General features: G+C 41.2%; 1 protein-coding gene across 7 annotated transcripts in view; it reads left to right on the forward strand.

Moving 5' to 3' along the window:
* LOC104589406 (uncharacterized) overlaps positions 1 to 15682 on the forward strand; it is a 107755-nt gene that overhangs the window by 57321 nt on the left and 34752 nt on the right. For all 7 annotated transcript variants that reach the window (XR_016077628.1, XR_016077627.1, XM_010247736.3 and 4 more), the window contains one exon: positions 2770 to 2857. Coding sequence is in view for 5 of the 7 variants with exons in the window: in XM_010247736.3 (XP_010246038.1) it covers positions 2770 to 2857 (88 nt within the window). In the remaining 2 variants the exon portion in view is untranslated. The remainder of the gene's footprint in view (positions 1 to 2769; positions 2858 to 15682) is intronic.

The raw sequence follows: 15682 nt of genomic DNA on the forward strand, positions 1-15682 counted from the left end.
CAAATGACTCAAAGCAGGAAAAGACAAATGACCAAACTGAAAGTAACATAACAAGACTTTGTCAATAGACTCTGACAAGACTGACTCTAAGGAAACTCCATGAGGTGGTCCAAAAGCTCTATCCGGTGTGTCCAGCAAGTATATTCCGTTTGCCTCATGGCCACTCCCAATCATCCTCTGAGATTGCAGGTCCTGAAAAACACAATGAGTGGGAAAAAAGGTTATGCTACAATTCATGGATTTAGTTAAGCTACTATCAAATAAAAGGTGCGTATTAAGTTTAGGGACATGAAGGATAGAGGATAAATAAAGGGTGTCAGAGGTCTTTATGTCCCCTTTACCAGAAATGGGAGCAAGAGACCCATCAGCAAGGGATATTTTCTCTTTACCAAAGAGAAGGTGGTATGAGCAGAAGAGATTAGACAGGCTGGTCATATGGTCTGATGCACCGGAATCAATAATCCAAGGGATTTTATGATTAACTGAAATTGAAGCATGATTTGTAGAAGCACAAATACCTGAGTGAGAAAATGCAAATGATGATGATGTGTTGCTGGAAGAGTGAGATGAAGAAACAGTAGCTTCCAAGTGATTTAGCAACCTCCCATACTTTTCAAAATCCGCCTTCATTGTTGCCAACTGCTCAATGGTTGATTTTTCTTCACTCTCCTTATTTCCTTCTTCAGGTACTGTAGCAACATTAGCTGTCTTAGGCTTTCCTACCCGACTGCCCTTTTTAGAACTGTTGTTATTCTTAAACCTATCAGGAAGAAGCTCAGGATGAAGCTTCCAGCAAGTGTCCTTTGTATGCCTCGGTTTCTTGCAATATTCACATATCTGCTCCTTTTTCTCAGTAGGACCCTTTGGCTTTATTCCAGCATGTGCAAAGTATTCTGTAGGTGGACTCTGTAACTGAACCTGCCGCCTACTCTCCTCACTGCTTATCATAGCGTATGCCTGGGAAAGAGTAACCTCATCTTTGGCTAGGATATTTTGCCTAATGATGTCAAACTCAGGGTTGAGTCCAGTAAGAAATTCAAACACCCTATTTCTCTCCACCAACTTCCTATACATTTCAGCATCATTCTTACTCTCCCATACAACTGTCTCCATAACATCAATTTCTTGCCATAGGGATTTCAGTATAGAATAGTAGATTGCTACACTCTTCTCCCCCTGTCTTAGGTTCTTCACGTCACTTTTCAACTTGTAGACTCTGGCTACATTCAACTTCTGTGAATAGGTCTCAGTAACACTGTCCCATATCTCATTAGCTGAAGACATCCAGAGATAATGCTGACTTATATGAGGTTGCATAGAGTTGACCAACCATCCAATGACTGTATAGTTCTCCTGCATCCATTTTCAAATTCAAGGTCTGTCTCTTCAGGTTTCACTTTACTACCTGTGAGATACCCGAGTTTTCCTCTACTACAGACATAATTTCTTATAGATTGTGGCCAAGCAAGATAATTTGTCCCATCTAGCTTGATTGTGGTCACACCAGTCAAAACGGAATCTACCGAGACAAGGCCGGAAATTGACACTTGCTTGAACTCACTTCCGTATGATTCCATTAATCAAACGAAAATCAAAGAACCAAAAATTTGGTCTATATAAATTTACTTGAAGTCAAACCAGAACCCAGATGCTTGAAAACTAGGGTTTTACTCCGTCCAACTATTGGGGAGGAAGAGAGAAGATGCAGCCGCTTCTACTAGAGCTTCCCAATCTCTTCCAAACCTAAACCGCCCTCCTTTAGGAGTCAAAAGACACCTCCCAAGCACAGAGCACCACACCCAAAGCTTCACCTTTACCTGTACCTTCGAAAATCTCTAGTCGGCTAGGGTTTTGGGCAGCAACAGAACAACACCACTTCTTGGCAATATCCAGCCAGATTTAAACTCTCCAAACCCTCTACCAACTAGGCCATAGATCAGAGAACCTATCTCTCCATACACTCTCTTAATCTAAGGGTGTATGGGAAAAGAGGAAGAAGAAAAAAGGAAGAAAGAAACCTGCTCTGATACCAAGATGTAAACCAGTCCTCAAAAATAGGTGTAAACTTGAAAAATTAGAGAGAAAAATGAGGAAGAAAAAAAAGTAAGAGCAGCAGTACAAGAGAAGAAGATGGAGAAAAGAGGAGGAAGAAGAAGAAGGGTTTGAATCATCCTTCCCTTTCTTCTCTAATCCTTATTACAAAAAATAATGTTAAAATAATTACAAGTATGGCCTTAAGTGGGCGGCCAGCTAGGCAGTAACATAAAGATATCAAACAAAAAGAAATAACAGGCCCATTAGCTAACAGGAAAATAGAAAAAATATTACAAGAGAAGATACTAGGACCCATTCGGCCCTGTCTCTTTACACTGTGGAAGGAGACTTTAAGGTTGTTGTGGGATGGTTAAGAAACAATGCACAAGCAACATGGAAACACAGATATATCTCAAGGGAAATCAGCCGAGGAACTGAGGGTTACTTTTCAGTGGGTTCCTAGATCTGTCAACAGTATGGCTGATGGGTTAGCAAGGCAAGGGGTGAATCGAACTGGAATGTTTTCGGATGTGTTTCCAAGGGGGACCTGATGTAAGAAATTTGTGGTAGACTGTGTATTGTTCTACTTTTCTCCTTTTGTAAATCTGTATATTCTGTTCATATATAATAAATTTTGATTGTCACCAATTCAAAAAAAAAAAAAAAAGGAATGACTGAACACTCTATTAGGTCTTTTTTTAATTATTAATAATCCAAAAAGACAACCTTCTGCAGGAAAGGAATGAAGGATAATAATATAGAATCTCAAAGTAGACCTGGGTCTTGCTCACCAGCAGAGAATGGACTGGATTCCTTTGATGAGGTAGGTATCATCTTTTGATATCAAGTGCACTTCAAAGTGTTTACTCATGTGGTTGAGTTCTTTCAAAGTGATAACTGCTATTTATGTTATGTTATTCTGCTTGTCTTGGTTGACTGAAAAGATTGATATGTTAAAAGTTTTATTGTGGTTAATTTGTATTTTTATCTTTCCCTTTTTTCTCCTTTCTTTTCTTTGGACAATAAAGGGTCAATTAGAATTAATTAAATCAGTTAGAAAGAAAGAAAAAAACTAGAAGATACAAAAATCTAGACTGGAAAAAGCCAGCTCTGCTCAAGCCAAAACATCCAACACACTGCATCTTGAAACATAAAAGGAAAAAATATGGCTTGCACTTGTCTGCCTCCAGGTCAGATTCCTAGTACAACTCCCAATTATCTCCTCTTACCAAAGAATCTGCTTAAGGATTTGAAGATATTTGGGTGCATCTAAATCAGGTGTTCAGGCTGGATTCCAAAGACCCCATCTCTCCTATAGCATGTAGTGGGGACCAAATGTCTGATTCAGTTGCCCTCAACCACACAAGAAAAATGATTGCGATAAGATTACACAAGAAAAAGGGAAGGGAATACACAGAAAGATACAACTTGAACTGGACTAATGATTAGCAGGTTAGGGAAGAGGGGGATACAGAAAGAGCATAGAGGAAACTCAGATTAAACTTCACTCAAACAAGAAAAGAAAATGTTGACAAGCAAAGGATTCATTACTTGTCTTAGAAAAGGCAATGTTAGAATTGGAAGATCCCGGCATGCTATCAGACTGAGATAGAAGGCAACTAAACTTTTCCATCTCTGGTCAGGTAGCGGTCAAAACCTCAGCTGTAGGAGTAAGATCGCTAGGTGTAGCTGTGGATTGGATGGTTGATCTCTTGTGGTAGTCACATTTGCAGTACTTCACTTTCCCTTGGTAAATCTTGCAAGTTGCAAGTGGTGTTATTGTTGTGTAATGAGGAGAGTTTTTTTCCCTTTTCTGTTATCTTATTTTTGTTTGGACATGTGTAAGAGTAGTTAAGGGGCCATTACTTGGTGTAATTGTAAATTCTCAGGCTGTAAAGCATGAGAATGCAGGTTCATGTCTGAGGCCAGCCACTTTTGTGTGAAAAAAAGAACCAAAAGTTAGGACTGAACTAGTCTATTCCTCCCAAGATGACAGATAATTGGGACTGACATCGGGTAATGGCCATTTATGTGCTATGGTAGTTAGCTGTTTTTACCCTCATTATTAGTCTCCATATAATCTAATTGTTTGTGAAAAGACAGAAACATTTCTCTCGTTTTCTACCTTTCTCTTTCTTTTATCCTTTGTTATTATTAATTTAAATCTGAAATCTTGTAACATTGTAATATAGCATATTTAGATACTGCAATTTCTCCAAGGAACCTTTCCTTCCCGCTGTTGCTCGTGACACTCCTGATCATTTGAGTCTACACTTGCATCTTGTAGAATATTCAGTTCTATATTTCTCTTCTGCTATCATGGTCACCATGGGTGACTATAGGTTTAAAATGTCGCTTGTGTCGGTAGAAATGTCAGTCGCCCAAATATAAGAAACATGTCAGAAATATCATATGGAAATATTGTAAACATTATAGACATGGTGGAAACATTGTAAAATATGCAAATTATAGAATGATATTTTATGAAATGATGAAAGAAGCATAGGAACACCTTTTTAAGTTATTGTCTTGTTCCAAATCACTAAACAAAACTAAGAAACTAAGGTTATAGATAAAAGAATACGTTCTTTCAGTTTTTTTGGGCCTTCTAGCTGGGGTAAAATGCTCCTCTAAGTCCATGTGGAATCCAGTTATCGAAAGACTGGAGAAGAGGCTGGGGGGATGGAAGTCCAGGTATCTGTCCAAGGGAGCCAAGATTACTCTTTTAAAAGGCTCACTAGAAAACCTGCCTCTTCATTCTTTATCACTGTTTCCTATCCCAGCCCATGTGGTTGAAAGGCAGGGAGAAATTAGAAAGGGATTTCCTTTGGTGTGGGAAGGATCATGAGCAAGGAGTTCATCAGGTGAAGTGGGAAACCATTTGCAAACCTGTAACCGAAGGGGGCCTAGGTGTGAGAAGCTTCAGACAAGTTAATACTGCTCTATTAGAGAGCTGGCTTTGGCTTTTCAATTCTCAGCCCCAAAGCTTGTGGAGGCAGCTGATTGTGGAAAATTTTGGTACAAGAAGTGGTTGGGACCCAGGATCTACTCCCTCTTTTGTTGGTTGTTCAGTCTGGAAAGGGACTAAGAAGGTTTTAGTTGAAAACAGCCCTCTTGAAGTATAGAACTGCTTGAGATTAGATGCAAAACCAGAAAACAAACAAGAGAAGATTAAGAAGATGAGAGAGAGAGAGAGCTGGCGGCAATGAGAGTTAGAGAGTGAGAGGTTCGAACTAAACCTCCCTCTAACACTCTAAAACATTTTATTAAGTTAATCTTTGAATTATTACAGAGAGGCCCTTGGGTGGGCAAGAAATTACAAAAACAGAGTATATAAGAGTATGGGCCCAGAATAAGGCCCATTACATTGGAAAACATAAACACAACATAGAATGACAGCCTATGGGCCATTCCGCCCATCTCCTCTACACTCCCCCTCAAACTGAGCATAGATGTTAATCAAAAGCCTTGCCTTGGAAATACCCTTGGTGAGGAAATCTGCCAATTGTCCTTCAGAAGTAATGAATGGAAGACACACTTCACTGGAAGAGACTCTTTCTCGAATAAAGTGTCTATCAACCTCAATATGTTTGGTTCTATCATGTTGTACTGGGTTGTGAGCAATGTTGATGGCAGCCTGATTATCACGGTACAACATCATGGGTTTGTCATGATCAATCCCAAGTTCTTCCATTAAGGACCTTAGCCACAACAATTCAGAGACTCCATGTGCCATGGCTCTACACTCTGCTTCGGCGGAGGATCGGGCCACAACTGATTGTTTCTTACTCCTCCAAGAGACAACATTACTAGCCACCAGACTGCAATACCCTGAAGTAGATCTTCTATCATCAATATTTCCAGCCCAATCAACATCAATATAGGCTTCAAGTTTCAGATGACCATGCTTGGTAAATAGAATTCCTTTTCCTGGAGAGCCTTTCAGATAGCACAAAATTCGTTCTGCTGCTGCCATATGAGTATCTCTAGGAGCATGCATGAACTGGCTAATACAACTGACAGCATACGCAATATCTGGCCGAGTCATGCACAGGTACAGGAGCTTCCCAAGAAGTCTCTGAAAGATCCCTTTGTCTTCCAACAATGTTCCATCCGAAGCTGAAAGTTTGTGACTCATATCAATGGGAGTTGCAGCTGATCTAGCACCCATTTTTCCAGTTTCAGACAGCAAATTAAGGACATATTTCCTCTGGGAAATAAGAATCCCATCCTTGGATCTAGCAACTTCTATGCCAAGGAAGTATCTCGACTCCCCCAGATCCTTAATCTCAAATTCTATACGGAGGAAAGACTTAAGGGCCCAAATGCCTGAGGCATCATCACCAGTCACTATAATGTCATCAACATACACAATGAGATACATTGCTAGAGATCCACTTTTCTTCACAAAGAGAGTATGATCTGATTGTGTCTGAACATAGCCGAATTTAACAAGTGCAGCTCTAAATTTCTCAAACCAAGCTCTAGGAGACTGTTTGAAGCCATAAAGTGATTTCTTCAATTTGCATACCTTTCCTTGCATATCTTTCCCATACATTCCTAAAGGGAGACACATGTAGACCTCCTCATGTAAGTCACCATTCAGAAATGCATTCTTTACATCCAACTGATAAGGAGGCCAATCAAAGTGAGTTGCCAGAGATAAGAGAACCCTCACAGATGCCATCTTGGCAACAGGGGCAAAGGTCTCCAGGTAGTCAATCTCATATGTCTGTGTGTAGCCTTTTGCAACAGGTCTGGCCTTGTACCTCTCAATAGTCCCATCTGCCCTGTATTTAATGGTAAAGACCCACTTGCACCCAACTGGATCCTTCCCTTCAGGCAAATCCACCACCTCCCAAGTATCATTTTTGTGTAGAGCATCCATTTCAGACTTCATGGCATCTCTCCATTCTGGAATCCCAAGAGCTTCTGACACAGACCTAGGAATGGGGTTAGAAGCAACTGAAGAGAGGTAGGCAAAGTATGAAGGAGAAAGTAGATCATAAGAAAGGTGTTTGGAAATGCAGTGTGTAGTGCACTTCCGCTTTCCTTTCCTAACAGCAATGGGGACATCAAGATCTGGGAAAGATGGTTCCAAAGAGACGCAATACCTGTTATCTCATCTGTGATTGGGAATGTATGAGTCTCATCTGTTGTAAGGGAAACAACTTGCTCATTCCCGGATCTTTGCCTTTGATACACTTTGGGATTATAGGTAGGACGAGGAGGTAAAGAAATAGGGGCACTAGGGCAAGAGGAATGAAGTGGCTGATCCTCCTTTGATTCATTTGGTGAGGATACAGGCTTGTCAAGTGACTCAACTGTGACAGGAAGAGGAAGAGCAAATACTTGTGACAGACTCTCCCCCTGTTGACAATGTCCTTCCTGAAAGGAACCATAAAAAGGAGAAAGCTCATCAAAGGTAACATCCATAGAGACATGTCGAGTGTCAGTCTTTGGATCAAAACAACAATAGCCCTTTTGTGTGGGGGAGTAACCAAGGAAGATGCATTTGTGGGCTTTTGGTTCAAACTTATGTCTCTGGGCACTTGGAATGTGAACATAACTGGTACAGCCAAACACACGAAGAGGAATCAGGAAGAGATCCTTGTCTGGACGAAGAAGACTGAAGGGAGATTTAAACCCTAAAACCCTGGATGGCATACGGTTTATGAGATAGGTAGAAGTAAGAATAGCATCACCCCAAAATCTTGTGGGAACATGTGAGGCAAACAAAAGGCTCCTTGCAACTTCAACAATATGTCTATTTTTCCTTTCAGCAACTCCATTTTGTTCAGGGGTTCTAGCACAGGAGCTTTGGTGAATAACCCCCATGTCAGAGAGATACAAGGATAAACTCTTCTCAAAATACTCTTTTGCATTGTCAGATCTGAAAACCTTAATTCTGGTATCAAATTGAGTTAAAACAAGCTCATGAAATTGCCTCACAAGTCTTGGGACTTCATCATAGGATTTCATTAGGTATATCCAAGTGAATCTAGAAAAGTCATCAATAAAAAGGATGAAATATCTGTAGCCCCCCATAGAAGACAAGTGGTAAGGCCCCCACACATCAGAGTGCACAATATGAAAAGGAAAAGAAGATCTTTTATTGCTCACAGGGTAATTGTTTCTACAATGCTTTGACAACTGACATGACTCACAATTGAGACTGGACACATTGACTCCCTTAAACAATTCGGGAAGTAAATGACTTAAAGCAGAAAAAGGTAAATGACCCAACCGACAATGACTCAACATAATTCGACTGACAGACTTTGAAGAAGTAGAACCAAAGGCAGCATTCTTGGGATGATCAAAGCATTGGCCGGGAGTGTCGAGCAAGTATATTCCATTCGCTTCATGGCCACTCCCAATCACCTTCCGAGACTCCAGGTCCTGAAACACAATGAGAAGGGAAAAAGGTTACACAACAATTCAATGACTTGGTCAAGCTACTTTTAGATAATAAATTGGTATTTAATTTAGGTACATGAAGAGTGGAAGATAAGAGTAAGGAGTCTGTAGCCTTGACAGTTCCCTTGCCAGAATTAGAAGCAAGAGAACCATCAGCTAAGGTGATTTTGTCTCGACCAGGAAGCAAATCATACGAAACAAACAGAGTGGAAATGTTGGTCATGTGATCAGAAGCACCTGATTCTATGACCCAAGGGGTCTTAGGATTACCTGAGGTGGATGCATGGTTAGCAGAAGGTCTTATACCTGAGTGAGCAAATGCGGTGGTGGCTGAATTTCTAGAAGGGGTGGATGATGAAGTTACACCTTCAAGATGGCTGATCATCTTTCCAAACTTCTCATACTCGGCTTTCATGGCTGCCAACTGTGCACAGGCAGACTCAACTTCTGTATTTGTACCCATGGCTGCATTTGCACTCCTTGTCTTTCTACTATCATTTTTCTTCTGGAACCGAACAGGGACAAGACTAGGATGCAATTTCCAGCACTTGTCCTTGGTGTGTTTCAGCTTCTTGCAATATTCACAGACCACCTCCTTCTTTCCTGTGCCATTGGGAGCCCCTATAACCCCTTTGGGTTTAACCCCCATATTTGCAAAATGATCATTGATGCCAACTCCTTAAACCTGTACTTGTCTTCTACTCTCTTCACTGCTGACCAAAGCATATGCTTGCGACAATGAAACACTTTCCTTGGACAAAATGTTCTGCTTTGTGATATCATATTCAGGATTCAGCCCAATTAGGAACTCAAAGACTCTGTTCCTTTCAACTAATTTCCTGTATGTTTCAGCATCATTGGGGGTATCCCATGTTACAACCTCTATCAGATCAATATCTTGCCATAAAGATTTCAGGGTTGAGAAGTATGCCGCAAGGGATTTCTCCCCCTGTCTTAAATTCTTCACATCACTCCTCAGTTTATAGGCTCTGGCAACATTCAATTTCTGGGAGTAGGTTTCTGCAACACTATCCTAGATTTCCTTAGCCGAGTTCATCCAAAGATAGTGTTGACTAATCTGTGGCTGCATTGAATTCACAAGCCACCCAATCACTGTGTAGTTCTCTTGCATCCATCTCTCATAAGATGGATCGTCCTCTGGGGGAGCTTTCTTGCTCCCAGAAACAAACCCCCATTTTCCTCTGCTACAAATATGGATTTTCACTGATTGTGACCATGCCAAGTAGTTGGTCCCATCAAGTTTAACTGTAGTTACAGCCAACATAGAATTGGCTGGGGTTCCCAAAGTCTGTCCATATTCAGCAGCACTCTTGCTTTCAAGGTCTGAGAAGTCCATCATGAAAAGGTTCTAATTAGGGTTTTAATAAGTTTATCAAAGAGCAGGGATTCTTGATGAACTTGGTTTGAGCTGAATCGACAACACCACACAACTCACAAAATCAGTTCAGTCTTGACAACCGTGACAGCCAAGCTCGGTGGCAGCTCTTTCTAGAAGAAGAAATACTATTTCAGCCTTCAAGGGGCAACCACTAGACCTCCAAACACAAAGTATTTCAGGTCCCCAACAACCGTTGTCCCAAAGAGAAGAAATAACAGTCCACAGTCCTTAAGAGGCCTTTTAACAAACACTCTGTGTGCAGTAGTTAACACCCTACTGATAACTAGTAGAAACCACTTCAATAGTATTTCGTATAGGTCCAAGAAAAGGTTGGGATGAATTAGAGACTAATACCATTGAGTCCAAACCAGTTTCAGCAACTTGATAGTCCAACAACAGCCGAACTGCTCCCCAAAATAACTCAAAAATCTCTGAGTTGAATCAGTCCAGCAACAGCCGAACAGTAGGGCAGAATGGAGAGGGGTTTCGAGTACTTTAACAGCCCTCCCAAGCAAAGAAAATAACCCAACAATAACTGCGGTAACTTACAGTATGTGAATCTCTGATTTGAGCTTCAAATCAGGCCGAACACCTTTCTCTCTGATTCTTCCTGGTCACCGAACTATTCTCCAAGTGGGTAGAGACTTGGGCACCCTCCAATGACCTCCAAGAACCAGGCGAATGATTTTAAACTTCCAGCCCTAGAACATCCTCATGCAGTCGGCTGGACTAGAACCACATGAGGGTCACGCCAAGCTCTGGCTTGCTCCGATACCAAGTTGAAAACAGCCCTCTTGAAGTATAGAACTGCTTGAGATTAGATGCAAAACCAGAAAACAAACAAGAGAAGATTAAGAAGATGAGAGAGAGAGAGAGCTGGCGGCAATGAGAGTTAGAGAGTGAGAGGTTCGAACTAAACCTCCCTCTAACACTCTAAAACATTTTATTAAGTTAATCTTTGAATTATTACAGAGAGGCCCTTGGGTGGGCAAGAAATTACAAAAACAGAGTATATAAGAGTATGGGCCCAGAATAAGGCCCATTACATTGGAAAACATAAACACAACATAGAATGACAGCCTATGGGCCATTCCGCCCATCTCCTCTACAGTTTTTCCTATTTTCATTCAAGGGATGAGGCTGAAAGTAGGTGATGGTAGAAGGATGAGATCCTGGCAAGACCCTTGGTGTAACAACTCTGCCTTAATGGAGGTCTTTCCTTCAGTGTTTCTTATAGCTGAGGATAGGGATGCGATGGTGGCAGATCAGTTTGGGTGGTGTTGGAGTACAGAGACTTGGTGTCCTAAATTCAGGAGAACTCAATGACTGGGAGATTTCAGACCTGCTAGCACTGTTCCAGCCACTTCAAACTCAACATCCACACCCAAATCAGCAAGATTCAAGGGTCTGGAATTGATCTAGTGATGGCATTTTCTCTGTGAAGTCCTTTTATAAGAAGCCACTTCCAAACTCAACATTCTTACTCTCACAGCATGAAGATCTTGAAGATTAAATGCTACCAGAACTTTACCAATCGTTTGAATCAATTTTTCAAGGATTTCCTCATTCCAGAAATTGAAGTGGAGCCCTACTAGCTGAAGCTCAAAGTTTCTTTCAGAAATATAATTCTGGTTACAAGACATATACCAACTCTCCACAGTCCACCCTTACCCTTCCAGCTGGAGATTCCACCATCTCAGTGCTGGGAATAACAACTTCTTCACCAGCTCCAAGTAACACAGCCTTCGAATCATTGAAGGGTTTAATATTCACAAATAACAATACCTTTTATGTTGATTCTCTCCACAACCACCTCCATGATTCTTCCCCAATCTGACCCTTTTTTGGCTGATGTTAAAATCACATTCTTCTCCCAAGCTCCTTTCTCCACATCTAAGAGCATCCTTCAACTTCTGGTATCACTACATACTATAGCTTGTGGATCTTTTTTTTTTATTTTGTTTTTCTTCCTTCGTTTTCTCTCTGTACTCTGCTTGTTACAGACCTCTCAGCCACCGCTTTGTTTTGAACTTTGTGAGTAACTCCTGTAATAAATCTGCAAACATTCTCCACCCCGGTATCTTTCTATCCCCCGGAACACATAACATCTATTTTCTATTCACCAAATCTTTCCATGATCACTACAAACCAATCTTTCACGTTTCTCCATGGTTTCAAAAAGTTGCATTCACTTCACTCTTCCTGTCTTCCTGCCCAGTTTTTTAATGGAGAATGTCGTCCCATCCATGAATCCCTTCAACCATCCTATAACTTCCTCAACTACGAAAATGGTGGCCCTCTTCTCTTCTCTGGTCTTCAACATCCACCTACCCTTGTATATGCCTTCTTCAAAACAAAAACTCTTAGCTTCAATATCCACTTCTCCATTTCACTGTAGATGAGAAACCTTCCCAATCCCCCTCTACTTGTAACCCCAGTCCTCCTCTAGCCATCCCTAAGTTTCTTGAAAGTGTTACACCTTTGCTGCAGGATCACCTGTACCATCAGTTGGCCCTAAAACTTGCAGGAGAGCAGTTCTCACAAGTAGATCTTCCAATGTCAGTGGCTGAATTTTCATCAAGGAGATCTTCACCAACTTTCATGGTGATCCAAGTTGGAAACTTGGAATATCCCAATGGTGATCCAAGTTATCAAATTCTCTCAAACCCATAGCCTTAGTACTTCACTTTCATACACGCAATTGACAGTAATTCTATTTATTTTCTTCCGTTTTTTTCTTCATTGTCTCAGATGATGGTGGTTATAAAGCACTTTTCCTGAAGCTCTATTTTACTCTCCTCTTTTATGGATGTTTTGACACCAGCATTTTATACCTTTTTATGATTTTCAATTTTCTCCATGTTATTGATCAAAAAGAAAATTCTATTTTCCTTTTGTGTACATCAACATTTTTGGTTGTGTTAGTGAAGGGGTATTTCGGTCTTTGTACCTGTTGAGAATGCTGATATGTACTATTATATTAGTTCGAGTGCCTCTTACTTAAATAAGGGCACTTATGTCTTTTCCAATTATATTAATAATATAATAACAGGTCTGGCCGAAACTAGGGTTGATTTTTTTCCTAATTCGAACCAGACCTTTTCTCTCCTTCTTCCTCTTTCTTCCTTCTTCTTTCCTCTCTTCCTTCTTGCTGTTTACTTTACTTTTCAGCTAACAAACAAAACAGACTTCTAGGGCAGGCTGAACTTCAACATGGTATCAGAGCCACATTAAACAAATCAGACTTGCTAGAATTCTGTTTTCTGTGCATTCGAACTAGGGTTTCTCTTGGATTTCTCAGCCGTTGGTTGGAGACTGGGAAAAGGGCTGAAAAGAAGTGATCGCCCTCTTCCCTTGGAGGTTTCTATGCCTCCGGTGGTGTCGTTGGTGATTGATTGCTGTGGTTTCTAAGCCCTCCCCTAATTAATGTAGGGCTGGTGCGTGTGGTGCAATGGTGTTTCATTCCTTCGTGTGGTTGGCCTTCAGGCGATGAGGTAAGGAGTTTTTTTATGCATAATTTCTGTTGTGGAACACATGAGAGGTGTGGTACAGATCGTATGATGGTTTTCAAATTGCAGTATGCTAGGGTTTATGCTGGTTTGTGTGTGATTTGAAGGGAAGTAGTGTTTACTTAATGGTGAAACTTCCGGTAGCTGTAGAGTAGGATTTGTTGTGTTACAAGTACGGCTTTCAGCCTTTATTATTGCTGAAATCAGTGTGCAGATTTTGGTGAAGTGTCTGTGTGCAGTGTGCAGTGTGTAGTGCTCAGGATTCAGTGATAAGGGAATTCAACAATGGAAGATAACAGTGATAGTAAACCTAGTGTGATGATATCTACTGACTACCTAAATGTCCAAATGACCTCCATTAAACTGAATGGAGAGAATTATGTCCCTTGGGCCAAGTCTGTAGAGGTTTTTCTGAAAGCGAAGAAGGTAAAGCACATAAGAGAGGAGAAACCCCCCACTAATTCTTAGGAGTACGAAGACTGGGAACAGGAAGATGCACAGATCATCACATGGTTGTGGAACAGTATGGAACCCGGAATCAGTGTGAACTTCATGTTTCTTGACACAGCCAAAGAGGTGTGGGATCATGCTAAGAAATTGTATTCTGGTCAAGATAATACAACTAGGGTATATCAACTGTATCAAGAATACTTCAATCTGCAACAAGGAAATCAGAGCCTTGAGGAGTACTATGCCAGTATGAGAAATATCCATAATGAGTTAAATGTCTATCATCCTCTCACCTCTGATGTCAAGGTTCAATAGCAACAGAGAGAGCAGCTTGATGTGACTCAGTTTCTGGTGGGGCTGAGGTCCGAGTATGAACCAATAGCCCAGATACTAGGAGTGGTAGTGGTGGATCTACACATATCCGTGGTGGTGGTCGTACTGGAGGCAGAGATTCAGGGGGAGCTCGTGGCTCGGGTCCAAGGAGGTGTACTCATTGTGGTTTGGATGGACATACTATTAACTACTACTGCTATGACTTACATGGTCTACCCTCGACGTGGGCTAACCATGCCATGACTAGTGACACCAGTTCTAGCTTTAGGCAGGAGAACCGGTCAACTGACCAGATGCCTTCTACCTCTTCAGATGGTCCAGGCAAGGAGATGGTAAGTGTTCCTCGTGATGAGTATGAAAGGTTTGTTCAATCCACGTCGCAGCAGAACACAGCTACCTTTGCACACTCAGGTATGGCTTGTTTGGCATCCACACCCAACCCCTGGATTATTGACTCTGGAGCCTCCGATCACATGACAGGAACTCCAGGTGTGTTTTCATCTCTCACTCATTGCTCAACATCACAATTTGTTACCCTTGCTAATGGCTCCACATCATCTATTCGTGGTGTTGGTAATGTTGACCTAGACCCTGTATCCCTATCCTCTGTTTTATATGTACCTAAGCTTCCATTTAATCTTATGTCTGTTAGTAACCTGACCAAGTCCCTTAATTGCTCCATTACATTTTACCCCTCTATGTGTGCTTTTCAGGATCTCAAGACGAGGATGAAGATTGGTGGAGGGCATGAAGCCGGTGGACTATATTATCTTAATGGTGGTGGAAGAACGTCAACGGCCCTTCAGTCATCTATTTCTCCTCTCCAGTGGCATTGTAGATTTGGTCATCCTTCGCTGAAAGTGCTGAAGTCCTTGGTCCCTTCATTGAGCCAACTTTCTGTTCTAGATTGTGAGTCGTGTCAATTTGGGAAACACCATCATGTTCCCTTTAATTCTAGGGTTGATAACCGTGTGTCAAGTCCTTTTTCTTTAATTCATTCAGATGTTTGGGGTCCTTATAAAGTGATGTCATATAATGGATACAGATATTTTGTTATTTTTGTTGATGACTTTTCAAGAATGACGTGGCTCTATTTAATGAAAGAAAGAAGTGAATTATTTGCCATCTTCCAGAAATTTTATGCTGAGATCCGCAATCAATTTGGCGTTCACATCAAAATTTTCCGTTCTGATAATGGCCGCAAATACTTGTCTTCATCTTTTAAAGAATACTTGGACCAACATGGCATTATACACCAAACTTCATGTACCTACACCCCACAACAAAATGGGGTTGCTGAGAGAAAGAACCGACATCTTGTAGAAACGGTATGCTCACTCATGCACCACATGAATGTTCCCAAACCCTTTTGGAGTGATGCAATGCTCACCTCTTGTTTCTTAATTAATCAGATGCCCACGTCTATTCTTGATGGTCGTTCTCCTTTTAGTGTCTTGTTCCCCAACATGTCTCTGTTTCTGCTTCCTCCTCGGGTATTTGGGTGTGTCTGCTTCGTCCATAATCTGGGTCCTGGGAC

This window comes from Nelumbo nucifera, chromosome 6, assembly GCF_055504915.1.
Source record: "Nelumbo nucifera cultivar China Antique chromosome 6, China Antique-T2T, whole genome shotgun sequence".
NCBI lineage: Eukaryota > Viridiplantae > Streptophyta > Magnoliopsida > Proteales > Nelumbonaceae > Nelumbo > Nelumbo nucifera.